The following is a 21,832-nucleotide window of genomic DNA, read 5'->3' on the forward strand; positions in this document are numbered from 1 at the left end:
CCACTCCAAATAATACAAATTAAAGATATTAAATTAAAAAGAAAAAAAAAGCTAACCTTATCAAGAAATACTATATCACATTACAATAGCATAATCGAATTGTACGTAATCGATACCATTAGGCAAATAGGGTCGTCACAAGATCCAACGAAAAAAGATATTTGTTGTTTAATCATGCGGGAAGGGTACGAATTGAAACGACGTTCGAGACAAAATGTGAAATTCCGAATTTCAGTATACGAGGTCGAACCAATTACCGCTGTTCAAGTATTAATAGATTTTAGACATTCTTGGGCTCACAAAGATGTATCGCTAAAGTATTTGAAACGAAATGTGGTAGTACATAGATACAAAGTGATTTCTAGTAGCACAAAGAAATCAGTTTAAGATTCAGCATTCGTGGATCAGACAAATGCTTTTCGAACCTGCAACACGTCACGTACACTGAATCTGTCGTGGTGACCTTTACTTGAATTTGCCTAGACGTAGCGAAGTAGTGTTTATGGATATTAGCCTATCTCCATGCCCAAATTTAAACTTTTTTAATGTTGGAATCCCAAAAGAGTTATGAACTGACGAAAATGATTTATAGTATTAATCCCGTATTGAAATCTTAACGAACACTGGCTACCACACTCGCTGACTTAAGGTTTTACAATAAAACCATTTTTCTTTCCGACATTTTCCTTACCGATTGCCCATCGTGCCTCTTTTTAATCATTACTTACATCACTTTTCAAATAGCTATGAACAAGGAGAGTTTGAATCCCGTTGTCCTTTGAACAAATGAAATTAATTATATATTATGGTATATCAATAAAAATAACTTTCGTACTAGAATCTCATATGAGTGAATTTCTCCAAGGTCCCTCATTTCCAAATCTCATAATCTTCCAAAATATGTCATATCATTATCATTTTTGTTCACTGAATAAATATTCGCTTTAATATTTTCCCTGAGAGCCCTCGGCCACATTTTACCTTTCCGAAAGCTTTTCTTGGGCATTAAGTACAATATCCTAAGTTACAGCGCGTCCCTTCTTTAGTACTTTGCAAACCGTATTATGGTTCGTCCTAATTCTTCGCCAAATGTGTTCCTGGCTTATATTGCCGTGAAAAAGTCACCCTAATTGCTAATTAGCTGGATTTCTTTTAAGCTTTCAACGTTTTCCTTTAATTTCTGATCTTTTTTGTACAGAAGACCGTGACTTTTCCCTTTATATATTGTTTTAATTTGTGAGTTTGTGTTTTCTGTTTGGGTGAATGCCAATTGTTCGTTTATTTTTTTGGGGACTTTATTTACTGTTCTGTAATTTTCGTCTTTTAATTGCGTCGTTAATATATTCCTGGTGAATATATTCCACTGCCTACTTTCCTTATTAAAAGTAAATATGTTTTCCGAAATATTAAGGTTGATACAGTCCAAGTACCATTTCTGTCCTATGTTTCGGAACCGCTTTTCTGGGATATTGATATCTTAAGCTAGCGCGGATTTAGGGCTTTCCAAATATCGACAGTAACGTAAGAAAGGGTTAGCAACCCTAGCAGATACCCAAAGGATTACCTTACCTGTTATCGATACGACAGTTTTTTACTTAAAGTCAACGGAATCCAGTGTTTTTGCCGGTTCTATTGGAAACCTTTCTTGAGATACTATTGTAGGCACACAGTAATTGAATTTTCCTCTCGTATTTGATATCTTGTTTATACTGTTTCTTCAGATACGTATCACAAAAAGGGACTTTTACAAAATATACATGAAAATGGCTTGAATATCATCTAAAGATTTTTATCTACAGCACATGAAGTTATAATTTTATCAGTATGAGTTTTATCTAGACCTAGCTGAAACACTAATAAAATACTCGTAACTTGCTTCTTATAATTACTCAAAAGATATGTAATTAAAAAAAAAAACATAGACTGTTTAATGCGATGCATATGAAACTCCATATTTATAATCTGACCGACGAATAAACAACCTTATTATACAATCTCCCTCAAACGTTTCACGTGTAGCTAATACATCAATCAAATACCTATCATCAAACAACTATTCCACCACACCAACTAATATCGGTTTAATCTAATTTCAAGGGAAGTGTCCTTGAGAATTTTTCATAAGTGGGTGTAACATAATAACTCTGTGATACGTTACCGTCGGTTCAAGAGTGTTCCGCGAAATTAGCAAGCTCTTTGTCTTATTAACTTGGGGGCTCAACGTATTTTGTCAAGGTGAAGCCTGTTTGAGTGTTGCGAGCTTCTGTTTGTTAAATATGAAATGTTTGGGGATAATTTGTGTCATGTTTTTATTAAGGACTTCTTCGTGCTATTTTTGTAACTGGTTGATTTCAAGTTAACAATTGTGAAGCTAACGGGTGAGAGAGAAGAGGTTAAATAAAATAGGTCAATGCAAGACTACAAGTGATGCTGCAGTGATGATGATGATTCTTAGATTTTTATTTCATAAAATTATGCATTTTTTTCTGTTTTCTTTGACGTTTTCAGCAATTAACTTTATTCTCGCTCTTCCTTGGTCAGTTTTGATTACAAATCATTAAACTTTGTTCTACTTTATTTGGTGTTGTTTCCCTAAATTTCATAACCTCCCAAAAATCACGCACTTGGGTTGGTGGTTGGTGGACTTACCATGCAATTTAACGAAGCCACCGCGCACAATACCTTACCCAATACACTCACCAAGAATGTCTTCCACAGACTTCAAAACCGGTGACAAGAAGGTCATCACCGGTCCTTTCTGGCGGGAGGTCTTCACGGAGACGTATGAGGACCACGAGGAGGACCTGTCTACAACCACTTCCGAACCCTTACCTTTCTTCGAGGACGATGCTTCCACAAATAACGTGACGGCCCAGTTGGGGAGCCGCGTGCATCTGCATTGCAGGGTCCATGATTTGGGGGAGAAGACGGTGAGTTAATTTTTGGAATGTATTATTTTATTATAGCATCAAAGAAGTAGTAAGAAGTGGAAGAATGGATAAATGACTTTGCCCTGTAGTGGTTCGTTTATAGTTGAACGTTGAGCCTGGTCGTCCAAGTTTGATGGAGTTTCTTGACGATTCTTCTCCATAGGAATGAAAATGTGGAACTGTGCACCTAAAGTCATTACAGACTTGAAATAAAATCTTTTTATTTTGGATTGTAGAAAGTAGACCAAAGTATATTTATTTGTTTTGAGAGTCAAAACTGTAGTTTAATGGAATAAAAAGAAAGGACAAAACACTTAATAACGTCAAAAAATTGCTGATGTTTAAAAATCAAAAGATTTTCTCCGAGCTCAATTGAAGGTCTTGGTTGAATTTGTTCCCCGTTTTCATTTAAGATAGACAATAATTAATAAGTCAAAGTTATTTCTACTATATTCTGCAAAATTATCCTTATCTTTTTCTCCTAGATATCCTGGGTCCGTCGCCGGGGTGACGAGCTCCATCTTCTCTCCTTCGGCCGTCACACTTACTCTGCAGACTCCCGCTACTCTCTAGCCTTCGAACATCCCAACGATTGGCGACTCCTGATACAGTACGTGAGTGAAAGAGACGAAGGATTCTACGAGTGCCAGATATCTACGCACCCGCCGCTTGTTAGAAGAGTACATCTTACTGTAGTTGGTGAGTTTTAATCAGATTTTATTGTTGATTGTCGTGATTATAATTTAAATTATTATTTGGTTGAATAGCAATTCGTGAATATGCCTGAACTTTTATGGTATACTACTAACTACAACGATTCCATTGAATGTTCACATAAAATAAATGAGATTACTGTACTTGAATATAAAGAATGATTAGTGTTATTATTGTTCTCGTTAAATTTACTATCAATCAATTAATGTTAAAATGTTGACTAAGAAATTGTGTTAAGGTATCAAAATGTTAAGCCAAAAGTATAAATTATGAATTTACACACATTTTAAGGCAAACTCAAGTTTCAACTAGAACTTCGGCATAATTTAAACTCGTGTTTGCATCACAGACACACATCGTCCAAATTTTAATCAGCACCAATATAAATTAGACAGTCATGAACCAAGGACATATACAATACTAGAGGCTAACAGGGCTGTTTATAACAATATCTGTCTACTAGAACATTGACCCCAGAAATTTAGGGCCGGAATACACTAATGTCGCCGTGACATTTGGGCTATATTAGTGAACATAACTGTCCATCTGCGTACTAATACAGTATGTAAACGTCTGTACAGTTGTACACACAAGTTGTGGCCTACATGTTTGTTAACTGCACTCAATTTGCTGCCAAAATTGCTATTGTGTTGAGTACTGTTTGACTTAGATGTTGGAGTAATTGCTGGGCTATTGGTTGTGTATACAATTTTCGTCATTGTGTGGTCTGATAATAATATTTGAAACTTTAGTTTCTTCAAACGAATATCACAAGACATGAGGGCGAAATACTGTTCTATACATTTTTTCTATTTGAATGGGCATTCAGATCGATATAATATATTTCACTGAAACTTTCCGTATCCCATTTTCTAACCACCAATTTTCTAATCAAACGAAGTTAAAAACTCTCTTGATTAAGCCATCAGTATTCTATTTCAGTGCGCTTTGATTTGAGTCCCTACTCGAGTATATTTGCAGACATTCGGCTATTCCTCTTTCACCCTACACAACTTTAAAACAGCTCCACCGATTTTTTATCAAACATGTCTTAGAGCACTTGCACATAAACCACAAAGTAAACTAAATTGAAATCGCTCATTTTGGAAGCTATGATGCTACGGACATACACATCAAATGTATAACACTCCTCCTATTATGACTTGGGTTACTTGTCAAATATGTTATAACGCCTCTGAAGCTAAAAAAAAAACCATCACTAATATCGTCCAATGTATCCTCTCCTCAAAATCCCCGTTTCGAATCGAAGCCAAACAAATAAACATCGCAGAAAAAATCCGTACTCGTAAACGAAGTAAACAGGCATTGAGAAAGTCACAACAAGATAATAACGTTAGTCCAATTATGGGAGCAGGGCTCTTACTATGAACTCATAAAGCAAGATTTGTAGCATGGTGGAAAGAAGATGGCGAAGTACAAAGTGAATGGTGTTGTCTCGCTTCCACAACGACAAAAGACTTGTTCTTAGGGCTCTTGGTAGTAGTACAGAGTAGAAGTCAATGCAATAATGGAACAAGTTCGAACTGTTAACAATGAAGTTTATGACTCCTTTTGGTCGCAGGTAAAAATGTTGCTATGGAGCGGGGAATATTAGGAAAGGGATTAGTTTTATCTGTTCCCTGTTATTTTAGCTCATGATGGATGGATATTTTGGGTCTTATTTTTTTTTGGCAATTTCTATTATCATCGTGTAACGTGTGTCATGTTTAAGTGATGTTAGAAGCTATTGCTAAAAGTCTATGACAATCAACTTTCTGTTTTTTTCTCTTGAATGTCGGATATAGCTGCAAAGAAATTATGTGTTGGCTACCTTCAAGACTAAAAAATTTCATCTAAGTCAGTCTAGCCGTTCAAGCGTGAAGAGGTAACAAACATACTCTTACAAACATTTAACGTCATGGCAAAAGATTTAAATCTGAAATTCGTAATTGTTATCTTCTACCCACATCAGATTCAGCTGAATACAATCCTCAAGAGTGACTTTCCTACACATATTGGATTTAATGAGAATCAATGTAATGTAATTATTTAAAGAACAACTAAGGTGTCAGAAATCTCGTGATTTTGGATAATCACTTCGTGACTGAAGCATCGCTGTCTGGCCGTCAAAACTGTCTGATGAACCGTGATATCTTCATAAAATAAACTTTCACAGGTAATATCACCTACCTCTGTACATACTGATATTTTTCCTGTCCATCCAAAGGTTGTCTGGTTGTCGCTTTTAGCGATAACACCGCCATTGTACCCTAACATTGTATGTAGTAAGAATCACTGCTGTAATTCCATGGTGTACAATAAAGAATAATCTAATCTAATCTAATCTAATCTAATATATTTTTGTTGCCGCTGTAACAACATAAAATGATAAAATCAGAAACAGGCTAGTGCTGCGGTAGGTAAGTTGAGAACAGTCATTAACTTAATGGATGTCAATTTTTTATAGCCTTTCTGTATGGAAAACTCAGTTGTTACTAGTGTATATCAATCTCATCAATCTTTATCAATTGTGGGTTATCATATCATAATCAATCGTACACATATATGCAGCCACTGATATCTAACACCCACTACTGGTTAACACATGTATTTAAACATACTACATTATGGTCTCCAAGGTTAATCCCATTCCTTCATTTGTCTGCCAACTGACCTTTTTATAAACAGGCCATGAATATTCCCATTTAATACGAAGATGTAGTTGATGGCCACTAAATATATTTTATGGGTACCATTTGCTGGACCGGACAAACGGCTACGGAACCAAGTTTTGTTTTGAAACTGCTTTATTGTTGGGTTAGTATAAATTATTAGTTTATTGACTTGCTTATACAAATGAGTGTTGCGAAACTAGTTCAGTGTTATTCTGTAGTGATTTTGTTTGGATTCCTTTCTTTGTTGGTGGTAAAGACTAAATTTGTTACTGTTTTTAACTTGTACGACGGATTTTTTATCATAGCAATATTGAACAACTTTCACACAACGCCATCTAGTTTCAAACTAAAGAAAGCTTGTATTATGAGGACGAGACAACGACAAATATACTAAATTCTAAGTACGAACATAATATAGGTAAATAACACCCACATACAGAATAAATGATAGTGATTATCACAACATTGGTCTTGAGTGGGAATCGAACAAAGGACTTCGGGTATAGAAGACAGGGCTGCTAACCACTAGAACAAAAATATGTACATGACTGCGTATCTCTAAATATAATAATAAGCGAAGTCCTTTTACACTAGGTGTTGATTACCCTAACATACCTTGTGATATGATCAGAAGATATCTTGATACAATTAAGGATGATACAAATTAGAAAATAAGAATATGTGACGGGTCAAATTAAAAACCAACAACAGACACATTAACGAAGAAATACATGGATTTCTCAAATGTTTGTTAAACCTTCCGTGAAACAAGGATTCAAGTCCTTAGTGCAGGAGTCGTTCTAAGTCGTTAAGCTATGCTTGACGCGGTTGGTCCGTAGATGGGTGACCATCTTTGTCATAAAGAGTTCCTCCGTGTTTCGGAAGGCACGTTAAATTGTGGGTCCCGGCTGTTATTCTTATATCTTTGACAGTCGTTACAGGTAGTCAGAAGCTTGAAAAGTCTGACAACCAGTCTAACCAAAGGGTATCGTGCCGCCCAGGTAACTGGGTTGAAGAGGTCAGATAGGCAGTCGCTCCTTCTAAAACACTGGTACTTAGCTGAAACCAGTTAGACTGGCAGCAGACCCCAACATAGTTGGGAAAAGGCTAGGCCAATGATGTGTCTTACAGCTGGGCAAATACCTCTTCTACTCTTTCCATTTTTCTCTTTCTAGGGCATAGCAAAGGAGATTAGAGGATATAGTAGTCGAGCTCATAACGCCATCTATCTTATCTAATCAAAAAATCTCCATAAAATACCTAATAGTCTTCAAACGTTGTTTGAAAGTCAACATGTAGAACATCAGCTGCATGTATAATCTATTCATTGTTTTTCATATTTTCTATGCATGAGAATGTTACCACAAGTTACGAAGCACGTACAACCTGATATATTTATACGTTAGCAAATATTCTTACAAATGAAATATGATCTCTACGTGAACCATGTTAGCGTCTGTTAGGTAACTTGAATGTATTATATGTGTTTTAAATTAATGGGTTTTTACGGTTGGAGAAAATTGTTTTGGATATATTTTGTTTGATGGGTGTGTTTTAGGGAGATTCTGTTTTTTGGTATAGGTAATGTTTTATATTGGTAGCTCTTTGAACTAAAAGTTTTTTTTTAATTCAACTTGTCAGAAAAAATGTACGGTAATGTTTTTTTTTCTTTTATTAGAACGAGTTAAAACTTCTTGTTTTGTATAAAATTGTTTTCTTGGTTTGAGATTTAAAATTATGGTCTGGAATTGAAGACACTACAATCTCCTACATCTAAACATATTTTTTAGTTATTGTCTCTTTCCTATAGATATAATTAATGTCTAACAAAAATATAGCTGTTTGGAGTTTGGCATTACGACAAAATATACCATTACCGAACTTATTAGTGAACACGACATATAATATAGTACTTGAAAACTTGAGGTCGGATGGAAGCACGTATTCGAAGTCCGCTGCAAGTCCTCAATACTAGACGACTCTGGTTTACAACGACGCGTGCCGACAAACCTCTTTGAATTTATGAGGCGGCAGCTGCTTGCGCTGTGGAAGGTTGCGCACAGAATTAGCGAAAGTATTACTATGCTTGCTGCGAATGCGCTGTTGATCTAGTGGTTAGTGACCCTGACTGCTATATGACGACCTCCGGGGCGTGGGTTCGATTCCCACCTTGGACAAATGTTTGTGTTTTGAGCAGTATGAGCACGATCATTGTTTCTATGTCTGGGCGTAATTTATCTATATTGTGTATGTGTTATAGAAATATGTAAACGTGTTTATCAGTTGTCAAGTACTCATAATATAAGCTTTGCTAAGTTTGAGGCTAGATTGTGTGGAAGTTAAAAAAATCTGCTGTTTTGCACTAATATAGCCTGTTACCGCTAAACCTTAATAACGTGGGCATTATTCTTCGGAATTTATTTGATTCGATTATTATCAAATTCGCCATTATCAGTCAAAAGGATCCATGCACTTCACTCTATAGGACAAATTGACCTAAAATGGCGTAAACCTCCTTTTCCTTAAGCGAAAACGTGATGAAGAACTATCTATTCAGCATATGCAAATAAGCATAGAGGGCTCCACAACTCAACGCATTTCCTTAATCTCAATCTACCAAAGTACATTGGTATACATACGAGGCACCCTAGATAATCCCTCGGTGAAGCTGAATTACACGTTTTGGTGGCAAATGTTACTTGAATAGACGATGTTATTATGTAAAATTAATATATTGCTACGTGTGTGTGTGTGTGTGTGGACCTTTGATGAAATGAGTTAGCAGTCGATTCGCCCGAATTTAACTCGCCCGAATCGAATACTGTTGTTGTACTGCTTATTTTTTTCTGAGATACATATAATAGTGCATTAAAAAATTTTGGTGCATCCCATTCGCCCGCTTTTAAATTTATCTTGGGCGAATGTGCCCCTAAAATATATTTAAAATTAAAAGTACCTAGTCGATTCGCCCGATCCAGGCGAGTTAAATTCGAGCGAATCGACTACTAACCCGATGAGGGATGAAAATGAGGTGTGGGCTTTAAAAATGAATGTGTGCGGAAATTTAGTTTGGAATATTGTTATTTTAGAAATGTGCTCATCAAACTCGTGACAATGAGGGTTCCGTAAAAATATGCCGAAGATAAACAAATCAGTTGGGTGACAAATAAATTATTACGCGCCACAAAATTGAATGACAACGACAGCATATTTCTGGTGACGATCGAACTCGGTCTTAATTTTTAAATATTGTTGTTATAAACGAATACGGAAAAATATCAGCTAAGGAAATTGTTTAACTATCACAGTTGCTAGCTATCACATACAGCATGATGACAAACGGACAGACAGACGGGCATGCGAAGCCTCTGTCCTAGGGATCCGTTTTTATCTTTTTGGTCTTTAACCCTAAAAAGTTTGTGAAAAATACGAAAGAAATAAATATTTTTAGTAATATAACAGACAATATAGCACAACAACAAAAAAAGTCTAAAACATATTCGATCTATTTTCTAAATAATTTGTTAACGTTGTATCAAAAAATATTTCCTAGATTTTCTTAAAAACACTTTGGCCCTCGTTTCCAATAAAGTATAATCTTGTTTTTTGTTCCTAGTTCCCTGAATTTTCTAAAACATTGATGAACGTTTGTAACACAGAAAACCCACTAACGTTTTATTGTTAATCTAGATTTTTCCATCGAAGTTTTTACGAAATTCCAAATAAAAAACTAGAAATCTAAATTCCGTATAAAGTAGATCAAATATGCTTCACTTTCTGGCCTAAATATTTTGGATTTCATCTAAATTCTGACAAGGTTAATTCGGCATAATGCGATAGGCGAGGGCCCATGTCAACATAGAAAAAAAAAGATTCTTTCACCAAAAAGATTGTTATAAAGGTTACCTTTAGTTACTTATTTGAGGTCCTTTTTAAGGGCTTTGCCATAAAGTCAGACATAAGTCGAAATCTAAAGATTGTTTTGGTTGACATACAATAATGTTATATACTTGAGTTTTCTCTTTCATATTTGACGAAGATATCTATTGTTAATAAAAACATAATACATTTCAATTTATATAGCATCAGGCTTTTGTTTCTTTTTGATTTTCGTTACTACTAGCTTTGTAATAGAGTTGATTTTAGTATTATAATTGTTTGGCAATGCTTTCGGGTCGGCTTTCAGTCTGACCAAATTCAGTTTGGTAACTCGGAGTGACCCATAGTTCAGCACCTCAGACTGCTTATATTTACAGCTAGTTTTAACATCAAATAAAAAACGTAAGATCCAAAAGTAATACCCATAATTGTGTCTTCCTAGTTTGAATCCTAGACCGAAAATATTGGCGTAACAGGGTATGTGACCAATAAATATTTGATACGTATTTTATCTTATAAGCTAATATAAAGAGGATACAGCGATTTCAAGTCTCGTGTGACGTCATTCACCAATACGCTTTTAACTAGCAAGTGATGTGTTTAGATCCCAATACAAAACCTAAATGCCTTTTACATTCCTTACTGTTGAGTATGTGATAAAAAAAATACTTATTCAAATATTTTTTGGAAATCTGTCTGAAGGACTAGACAGATTTATACCATCAGATTTAGTCCAAGACTCTATTCATGATTCGTCTACTTTAATTATCACCCTGTAGTAGTCTTCTATCCCCACTATTCCTCAGCTCTCACATTTCCTCACATTCTTTTAAACGACAACTGCTAACGAGGTTGAGAGGTGAAGTCGTTCAGTTGAGCAGAATGGTTTCACGAAGCCTTTCCCTAAGTTGCTCTTGCTACAATCGATAGTCGTTCACATCTGTGACTTCATACCGAATATGGGATTTTAGTATGTATGCCAATATGTATTAAGCTTATTTTCCTTTGATGATTATTTTGATATGGTAGCACAGATATGACCATAGAAGTAGTTGTTTGAAAATAGTATTGAGAAAACATCGTGTTTAAAATTTTATAACAGTTTTGTTCTGTTTTAAGACATTTTTTGGACGATTTCCTCACTAAGATATTTTATCCTTGTGTTGCGGGGGGTTGTACAAACATTTAAGTTACGTACTAAAAGACACCCAGAAAAGTCTGACAACCATTCTAACCAAGGGATATCGTGTTTCCCAGGTAACTGGGTTGAGGAGGTCAGATAGGCAGTCGCTCCTTGTAAAACACTGGTACTTAGCTGAAACCGGTTGGACTGGTAGCTGACCCCAACTTTAACTAGACAAAGGCTTAACAGAAAAAAAGCCAGACGCTATAACATAACGAGGAGGATTCAACAAAATCAACATCATCAAAATAAATAAGTAAATCCACAACAAAAAAATGGTGGACTTTCCCAAAGTTTAGAGAAATCGTTAGCAATGTAAAACTAATCAATCAAATATGATGAATTGCGACGAAATAATACGATCATAATCTCGTTAAGAGATTTTCGGGAAATGATGATTAGATGACCGAATGACTAATTTGAAAAACATTGAGGAGTTAATAATATCCTGAAGGTATTAACGAAAAATGGTGCTTTATAATTTGAAATAATTAGATCGATACTTTTGGCAACTTTAGGACCGTGTCAAAGCCACCATGGCCCAAAGTCCAAACCATCCAAACATTGTTCTTACCTGTTTTGGGAGCATCGATCAGTTTTACTAATTTTCTTGAAATTCGCTTTATGGTTCTGTCTACAAATATTAACTTAGATATATTTTATTCAAGTTACACTGTTAATCTTTCTGATTCTAAAAAGAGTTGAATCAGCATAGTAAAAGAAACTCTTTTATACTTACATGATAAAGTAAATAAAGATTTCTTTAGAGTACAGAGAAATGAGCTTCGGGTAAAAATGTATGTGTATATGTGCGTACTAATACGAACTACTACGAATTATAGCTACTAATGATAATATTCTTTACTTTTTGTTAATCTTTATTTATATTTAAGGGGTTTTTATCCACACGGATACGTCAACCCCATTGTACCTTTTACTAAATTTACTTACACGCTACTGAATTGGGAATCACTAATTATTTACTTAAAGTATTGAATAGTTGTGTAAGTAACTATCGGGAAAAATATATGCAACGGTTTACATGGGTTAAAGGTAACGAGTCCGACTAGTTTCGGACCCAACCGGAGTCCTTCATCATGAGCCAGTAAACCGTTGTATACTTTAATATCGAATTAATGTCGTGAGTTTCATATACCTATATCGGAATGGGAAAACAATTCTTCATGTTAATGTATTTTTAGGGATCTGTACCCAAATTATAAAAAAACAGAATCGTAATAGTAATAACGTAATAGCTAGATATTGTGATAGATAGAGAGGTGAACTTTTCACCAATGATTTACTCCTATTGCCGTTATAAAAACAAAAGTAATGCAAATGAAGCTTCGAGGTTAAGCAACGGTTGATAAACAGTCATAAATATGTTAGGTGGCAAACAAAAGTGGGGCACCTACAATTTTATTTGCCATTTATCTTTCTTAAGCCTATTTACAAGAAGTCCTCAGGGTTGCAAGATTATTAATCGTGTTTTTAAAAATCGAAATTGCCGTTGTGATTACCGAACAGAATGATCATCATTAAATTATTATTTAATTTGCATCCGAATAAGCTGAATCAAGCAGATTGTTATTTCATGGAAAGTTTTACGAATAAAATCATTTATGTCAGTTTGAATTAGAACTACTGAGTACAGTTCTGATCCTAACTTCGAAAATAACTGATTTAACTTAACAACATACAGATAAGTATTATTGTCAAACTTATAAACTGGGTCAGCAATAACGTTTTGCGTAGTAGCCAAACTTTCAACTTATCATTGCAATGAAAAATCAAATTAGTTTGTTTTTGCATGCAAGAAAGGGGAAAAATACGTGTTTTATGTACTTCGGAAAGTCATCATTGGCCTAGCCTTTTCCCAACTATGTTGGGGTCGGCTACCAGTCCAACCGGTTTCAGCTAAGTACCAGTGTTTTACAAGGAGCGACTGCCTATCTGACCTCCTTAACCCAGTTACCTAGGCGACACGATACCCCTTGGTTAGACTGTCTGTCAGACTTTTTCAAGCTTCTGACTACCTGTAACGACTGTCAAAGATGTAGGAATAACAGCCGGGACCCACAATTTAACGTGCCTTCCGAAACACGGAGGAACTCGTTATGACAAAGATGGTCACCCATCTAGGGACCAACCGCGTCAAGCATAGCTTAACCTGTGATCGAATCACTTATGCGGTTATAGCTTAGCCACGAGCTTCTCAAGTATGTAACTATGTACTTCGGAAAGTATTTTAAGTAATGATAGCATTCAGCTTAATGCATTGAGACTGGAAACGGATTTAGACATAGCTTTAGGGATAACTAGACAGAGAAATCCAAAATTTAAGCCCCGAATAACCCCTTCCATTATTTGTCAGTGAATCTTGCAAATAATTTTGAAAACGTCACATCATTGGTACTTGTTTTTTTTTAATTTAATCCTGAATACTTTTTTTCCGTCAGTCAGTTTGTCTCTGTATAAGTACATACCGAGCGATACATTATCATATCGATGTAATAGACTAAGTGAGCATAATTTTGTCACATTCAAAATTCTTCACAACTGAATCTCTAACAGGCAAATTAATTAATTAATTGAATATTAAAAATAGCCGTGAGTTTATGGAGTTTCTTGCCGGTTCTTCTCCATTAGAATGATTTTAGAACCGCACAGCTAAAGTCATCATTGTGACGTTTTGGAATTGCCTGGGCTCCGATTCTGCTATTTTACAATGGCTCATGAATGAATGGCAATTGGATTAAATTTGAAATAATTTCTATTCTCTTCAGAATTTTCCTAATAATATACTTAATAGGAAGTTAGTTGTATTGACCTTGAGTGTACCGTCCCGTAATAAATTTACAATTATTGTGTAGAAAAAAGCTTAAGAGAATACGAAAATTAACATTTTTAGCCAAAAAATTTATTTTTTTTTTTTTTTTTTTATTTATTTATTAAAAAAAAATAGAAAATAGGAAATTACATAAAAAATCGCCAAACTGCAAAGCAGTTTGTTGGCGATAATAGCGCTCTTAATTATACATTTTTCTTTATTGTGTTTTTATAGTTTACAATGAGTGTAGTTGCATTTATTATTCTTATATATAAACAATAATCACATTATATATACTTTATCTTATAACTATTACAATATAAAAATTAAATTTATATTCTAGGAACATCAACCTGTTTATATCTACCATTATTTATTACAACTAATTCTTATTGAAATTTCTATTTGGTTAACAATTGTAATGAGATCTGTTCTTACTCCTATGTTTATTTATAATATTAATACTTCTTTTAGTCTTTTCTTAATAGTTACTTTGCTTACTTCTTTGGACATATTTCTTATAAAGTCTAGTTTATTAAATATTACAGGAGTTATATATTTCCTTGTTCTTTTACCATAATAATTTCTTACAGATGGTATTACATATTTACCCTGTTCAACCCGCCTAGTGCGATAATTATGTGCTATTGGATTTTTGTACATATTTAGCTTATATTGTTCTAATGCTATAAGGTAATCTACTTTTGCATGCACTGGTAGTATTTCACATATTTTAAATAATTCGTCGTAGTTTTGTTTGCACTTTAGTTTAACTTTTTTCCTAACTAAATATTTAATTATTCTTATTTGTAACTGTTTAATGCGATCTAATTGCGTTTTGAACGTGAGGCCATAACTACTTAGTCCATAACTAATTATTGAGTCGACGAGTGCATAGTATACTACATATAAAACTTTTCTATTCACAAAGCTACTCAAATGAAAGAATTTGCTTAGGATTGATTGCAGTCTATTGCATACCTCATTAACGTGAAGTTTCCAGTTAAGTTCACTATCCACTGTCAAACCTAGGTACCGGAATTTATCTACTACGTCTATAGCTACGCACTGGCATCCTATTTTGTTGTGGTGCAGACATTCGTAAGTATGTCCGTAGATAGGTATACTTAACTTACCTTGTTTATTGTAGTGACTATACGGGGAACTGATGTACATTACCTTTGTCTTAGCGAAATTAATTATTATGCCGTTATCATGTGCCCATTTAATGATATTTTCAAAATCTTCCTGTATATGCATTTGTGCATCTCTTGTGTTATTGGACGAATACATTAAACACATGTCATCCGCGTACATGAACATCTTACAATGCTTTATTACGTTAGTGACACTATTGACATGCATAATATAGCCAACGGGGCCGTACACGGAGCCGGTCGGCACACCGAGACTCACGCTTACCTCTTCTCCTGTGGTTCCGTCTATCGAGGTGCGGATAGTCCTATTCTCCAGATAACACTTGAACCACCTGCTGACGGGGCCTCTGATGCCACATTCATCCATTGCTCGTAGCAGCACCTCGTGGTCCAGAGTGTCGAAGGCCTTTTTATAATCAATAAACAGAGCAGCAACAAACTTACCCTCGTTGAGACTGTTGTTGACGTAGTCTGTGAACTGCGTGAGCGCGGTGGCGGTGCTGCGTCCACGCCGGAACCCGTGCTGTGCTTCTGATATTATATTATTTTGTTCTAAGTAACTACTTATTTCATTAACAATTACTTTTTCTGTTATTTTATTTAATACAGATAATATCGCGACTGGCCTATAGTTGCCATAGTCTATGTGGCTCCCCTGTTTATATATAGGACGTATGATAGATTTCTTTAAAATATCCGGGTACATTCCTTTATCTACACACATGTTTATAAATTTCGCTAATACTGGGCTTATTTGTTTTTTGACTTGTTTAATATCCTGTACTCTAATTCTATCTATTCCAGGTGCTTTATTAAAATCTAGTTTATTTATATATTTTTCTATAGTGCTTGCATCTACCTTTCTAAAATAAAAAGACATATTAATTGGCTTCACATATGAGCTCCTATCTAGAAAATTGTTATTGCAATTATGCTTAATTTTTAATATTTCTCCAGTGAAGGTTTGAGAGAACTTATTACATATATTATATACAGTATTTGTTGGCCCTAAGTATTTTAAAATAACACTATCTAAACTAGTTTTAGGGTTACCTATCCATTTATTTATATTAGACCATATTTTTCTAGAATTCTTATTACAATTCTTTATCTCAAGCTGTCTGTATCTATTTTTAGCGATGTCTATTAATTTATTTACTTTATTTCTGTATCTTGTATATATTAATCTATTATTCATGTTATTCGGTGAAGATTTCCAAGCCCTGAAAAGCAAATCCCTATATTCTAACTTTTTTTTGAGTTCACTATCTACCCAAGGTTGCGTAATTCTCTTTTCCTTTTTTATTATTTCTATTTTACATGTATTGTATGTTTCATCAAAAATCTTGTGTAGTTTTTCATACATTAAATTAGGACAATTAATTTGCAATAATTCTGACCAATCAACTGCTTCTAAACTAGCGCGAACCATTTTTTCGTTTAAAATTGTTTGTATTTTAAAATTATTGTTGGATACCTCACCGATTTTTGCCAAGCTAATTCCAACCATATAGTGATCGGATAGGGTACAAGTTAGCAAGTGCGCGCGCGCATCGAGCGGCCGGCCGCGGCCCGCGCGCACGCACACATGGTCAATATTCGAGGAATTCAGCCGGCCGTCCACGATCGCTTCGCGCGTCGCCTCGGTCGTAGGTATTGCACTTTGCAGGCCGCTTTCACACAACATGATTTTATAAGCATTTAGACTCGTGTCTGTATGTTGACTTATATTAATGTTGACATCTCCGATTAATAATAATTCTTCTGAAAATGGAATTTGTTTCAGTATGGCTTCCAATTCCGCAATGAATATTAGCTTGTTTTTGTTTGGTGGTCGGTATATAGCCATTATGTGTGTAGTTCTGTTCCCATTTGTAAGTTTTCCATATGTCAATTCTGTTGCTTTTAGTGCTATTTGTGGCATTACTGTAGTAAAAGTCAAGTCTTCTCTTACATACACCAGTATCCCACCTCCTCTTCTTGCCTCCCTGGTGTTAGGAAATACTATATATCCCGGAATTTTATACAATGAAACTTCTTCACTTTTTATGTTCACTTCTGTAAGAACTATGACACTTATTGTTCTGTTGACTATACAATGACTTAATAAGACAAGCAATTGGTTAAATTGTTTTCGCATAGATCTTATGTTCAGGTGTATTATGTTAATATATTTATTTGAGAATTGTTTAGACCAAGTATTAATATCATCATATCTATTATATTCAATATCGGTTGTATCCAAGTTTAAAGTATCGAATTTTATAATTTTGGAAATCACGTAGTGTGCGCAGAGTGTTTCGTTGTCGTCAAGTTCCTAGAAATGTTCAAGGACATTTTTGTTATTGTCGCATAGCTGCTTTATGTCGTTTTCTGATTTAATACGAATAATCTTTTCGTTCTCGCTCTTCTTAACAAGTATGTTGGAGTTTTGTGTCCATATGTACTTATATAGGTGTTTTAATTGGTTTCTGGTCTCCCAAAATAACAATCTCGTGGCCTTAGTTAAGTCTTCATTTATGTAAATTCTGTTGTTATTGTTGTTGCCATATAAGTCTCCATTCGTGATGCGATATTTTCGTTTTTGCAACCACTGGTCGCGATGTACTATCTATGCATTTTGTTTATTTGAGTTTCGCATTAAAGACAAAAAGGAACCCTATTCTAATATTCAGGTTTCCCTCCGTCCGCCTCTCATCAGGCTGTATCTCATGAACCGTAATAGCTAGACAGTTGATTCTCACAGATAATATATTTTCGCAATAACAACATACTAAAAATAAAAATCATGGTAAGCAACCGCCTGTGTGGTCATAAAGATGATAATTAACCAATTTTTCCAATATTTTTTTCCATAGCCTATTTCTACGGAATCTTCATCGTCGCGATTCTGATTCGCAATTCAATAAACTTTCTAGTAAAGACTGTGCATCAACGGTTTCTGAAGAATTTGTACAAGCTCACCGGAGGAACTTGTTTGAAAATGAAATAATTATATAAATAGTTCCCGATCATATTCTCAGTACTGTTACAAGCTATGAAAAAACTAAATGAATAAGTTTATTCACAAACGAGTTCATTGTTGGAAATTCACTTATACGACTACTATAAAAAATGGTCTACTGATGATAATTTGTTTTTAAAAATGGATTTTGAAAATTAGAACTTACTTGTGTTAGTGTTATTTGGGCTCCGCTGTCAGTTTTTCTGTTTGTCCACTTGCTGTTTGACATCAGACCGTTTCGCATGAACCGTGGCAGGCAGACAGTTTAAATTTTCATAGATGATGTAATTTTAAGTAGTTCTTATTCCTGTAATAGACCAACCCATCTCGTTACCGCATTATTTACTCCATCTCCATTCACATCATCCTATTGGTTACCCCTACTTGCTTCAATATCCAATAAGTAAACAAATTCACCCACACATACAAAAATACGTGTAAATATTTTCTTTTCAACTCCAGAATAAATCTGTTTAAGAGAAGCTTACTCAATATGTGTTGAGATATTTTATATTCGCGGCGAGGTGTACCTATAAATGCTGATTACAATTCATGTGCCCTCCATGTGGGACGAAAACGTGTATCAAATATTTAATAGTATCTGTTAAGGCACAGTATTTTTTGGATTGTGTAGCCGTTGCCTTAATTCGATGTAATTTGGAACTACGGAGCGTTAAGTAACGAAATTCTTAGGAATAATGGGATAAAGTGACATCTGGTTGTAAGTGGGATTAAGTTTTATTGTAGCTTGTGATGGATCTGTGTTGAATTGACGAGAAGCCTCGTACATTCAGTTTTACCAAATGATTGAATGCCGCCGTGTCAGCCCATGATTAAGAACTCCGGCTGGGTTAGAAATCAGTTGGGCAATCCCTATATAGAAGTACGCGAGAGTGAACCTCATCATTTAATAATGAATCATCTCCACTGAAGCCACTTTAAATATAAAAAAAACATTTACTCCTTCATTTTGGCCATTATTCCCGATCGGTTAATTTATTGATTTAGCCTTAAAAACTGAAACAATCCTTAATCTATACTCTATACTAATATATAAAGCTGAAGAGTTTGTTTGTTTGTTTGTTTGAACGCGCTAATCTCAGGAACTACTGGTTCAAATTGAAAAATTCTTTTTGTGTTGAATAGTCTATTCATCGAGGAAGGTTTTAAGCTATAAACCATCACGCTGCGCCAAATAGGAGCGAAGATACAATGGAAAATGTAGAAAAATCGGGGAAAATTCTAACCACGTGGACGAAGTCGCGGGCAACAGCTAGTTTTTTATAATACTTTAAAAGTAAAATGTGTTTAAATATATTATGCTGAAACTTGTGGAAGTGGGGGCTAGTTGTCACACTTAAAAAGTGACGTCACACCACATACAATTCTATCAGGTAATACAAAAAACCGTGCCTTACGAAAAGTTTACATAGAAGCAATGATAACTAAAAGAAGCCATTTCAGCCTAAAACCACAAGTGCCCAAAAATACCCTTCAGCTATCTTCAGAGATCTCAATTTCACAACTATTTATGATTCAAATAGCAACTTCAATATTTGTTCACTAAATACACGTCACACTTACTTTTCCCCTATTTTTGGTACGTTTAAATAGATACTGTTTTGTTTATTTGCGTGCACGCACAGTTGGAATACTAATGTGGTTGGAGTGTTTACGTATGAAACGCTGTGTGAGCTAGTTTCGTAACTATTTTGCGAAATTTACTGAGTTTTTTTTTGGTTAGGACCTTTTTGGTGAAATTTACTGATAAGGGTTAAAAATTTGATAGCTAACATAACGAGATAATGTTTTGCTGGGATGCAGGTATGTTAGTAATGACAGGATCGCGTAGTTTTTGTTTGATGTGGAGAAGGGTAGTGAGCTCACATTCTTGTACATTAGCTCATTTAGATTATTATGTTTTCTTTTAAGAACAAGCTAAAAAGCGAAAATAAATTGTGCGCGAAGTGCCGTGGGTTCGATTTCCGTTTAAAACAAGCGTTTATGTCAATGCTTGTTCTGAGTCTAGGTGTCTTTGTGCGTGTGATTTGTATGTTTGCGAAACCTCCTGCTACACAATGATTAAAATCCTTAATGCGGGAGTCGTTTATTAAAAAAAACTGAATATAAAATTTTCATATTTAACGAAATCCAATCTTTCATATAAACACTCGACCAGTCACATTCCAAACTCCTAACTAAAAATTAGGTCACCAGCGCCAATAACATTAAATATAGCTTTCGATAAATAAGGTTGGCGTGACCAAACATGGCCGCCGGTCCAAAGAGTATAATTATTATGTCGTTGTAACAATAGTGTCGTTCCAATTGACGTTTTTAAATAAACTTTTGTTTTTATTTTTGGTAGGAGGAGTTGATTAGTTGATATATGAGCTTGTTAAATGACAGCTTAATAATGGAATGGTAATTATTTTTATTGATGATTGCTTTTAAAAAGTACGGTTGTTAACGTTTTGTGTTTTTGTGTTTAAAATAGACTTAGATCAAGGATTATATGGTACTGTTGATATTAAGTAAAATAATTTCGGAAAATTTCGAGGCACTACCCGATAAGCTAGGAGGCTGAAAATTTCGGGATGGTTTCAAACCCGATGACAATGCAATTAACAAGTATAAAAACGGCTATACCAATTTTGATTAAATTTGAACAGAGTGAAATTAAAAAAAAAACGTGGGTTTAAGAGTAAGGTGGACTTTAATAGTCTTAAAACCCACGTTTTTTTTTATTAAACTTCTTACTTTTTGACTCTATGGTATGGTTAGTTATGTAGGTAGACTCTAGCTCAAACTTACATAAATAAGTATCTGTGTATGTATATGTAAAAACGAATGGTTAAAGGTTTATTAAATTTAACTCCAAACGCTCGTGATCATTATTAATTCATCTTAATAACAAAAAAAATGACTAGCTCATTTTTTAAAAACTAAAACAATAATGAGGACAACCTTGTTCATTTGAAAAATTGTATTACAATAACTTATTTATATTGGAACAAAGTCAGTTCACTGTTAATAAAAAGTTTAAATAAAACTGTTTTTATCTTTCATAATTTTCAGTGCTAACGAAATCGAATGAAAATGGAATCTAATTTACAAATATTGCTGGGTTTTTGTAAAAAAAAATGTTGTTTTTACTTAATCACGAAATTATAATTATTACTTGTTATTTTAATATTATTTAAGAGACACAATACTTTTTATGTAAAAATGCTCATGGTCGAAATAGTAACCGTAGAGTTTGTCACGCCGTCATTTCTCCAACGCAAGAATTTTATATTATACGGTAAAGGGCGGAAAAATTGTCAAACTACCCAATAATTTACTAACCACTAAAAGGTACAACTACGTAGACTAATTTAATTAGTTAAATTTTATACATGCACGCACTCAACATGATCGCAATTCGTGATCACAATTCAATACCTCACACGTGCCTGAA

At 34.5% G+C, this 21,832-nt stretch overlaps 1 protein-coding gene across 1 annotated transcript in view; it reads left to right on the forward strand.

Moving 5' to 3' along the window:
- Positions 1 to 21,832, forward strand: part of LOC113499299 (lachesin-like) — a 49,527-nt gene that overhangs the window by 6,162 nt on the left and 21,533 nt on the right. Inside the window, exons 2-3 of the mRNA XM_026879721.1 lie at positions 2,719 to 2,930; positions 3,416 to 3,629. Of these exons, the coding sequence (XP_026735522.1) occupies positions 2,719 to 2,930; positions 3,416 to 3,629 (426 nt within the window). The remainder of the gene's footprint in view (positions 1 to 2,718; positions 2,931 to 3,415; positions 3,630 to 21,832) is intronic.

The sequence above is a fragment of the Trichoplusia ni genome, chromosome 12, assembly GCF_003590095.1.
Source record: "Trichoplusia ni isolate ovarian cell line Hi5 chromosome 12, tn1, whole genome shotgun sequence".
NCBI lineage: Eukaryota > Metazoa > Arthropoda > Insecta > Lepidoptera > Noctuidae > Trichoplusia > Trichoplusia ni.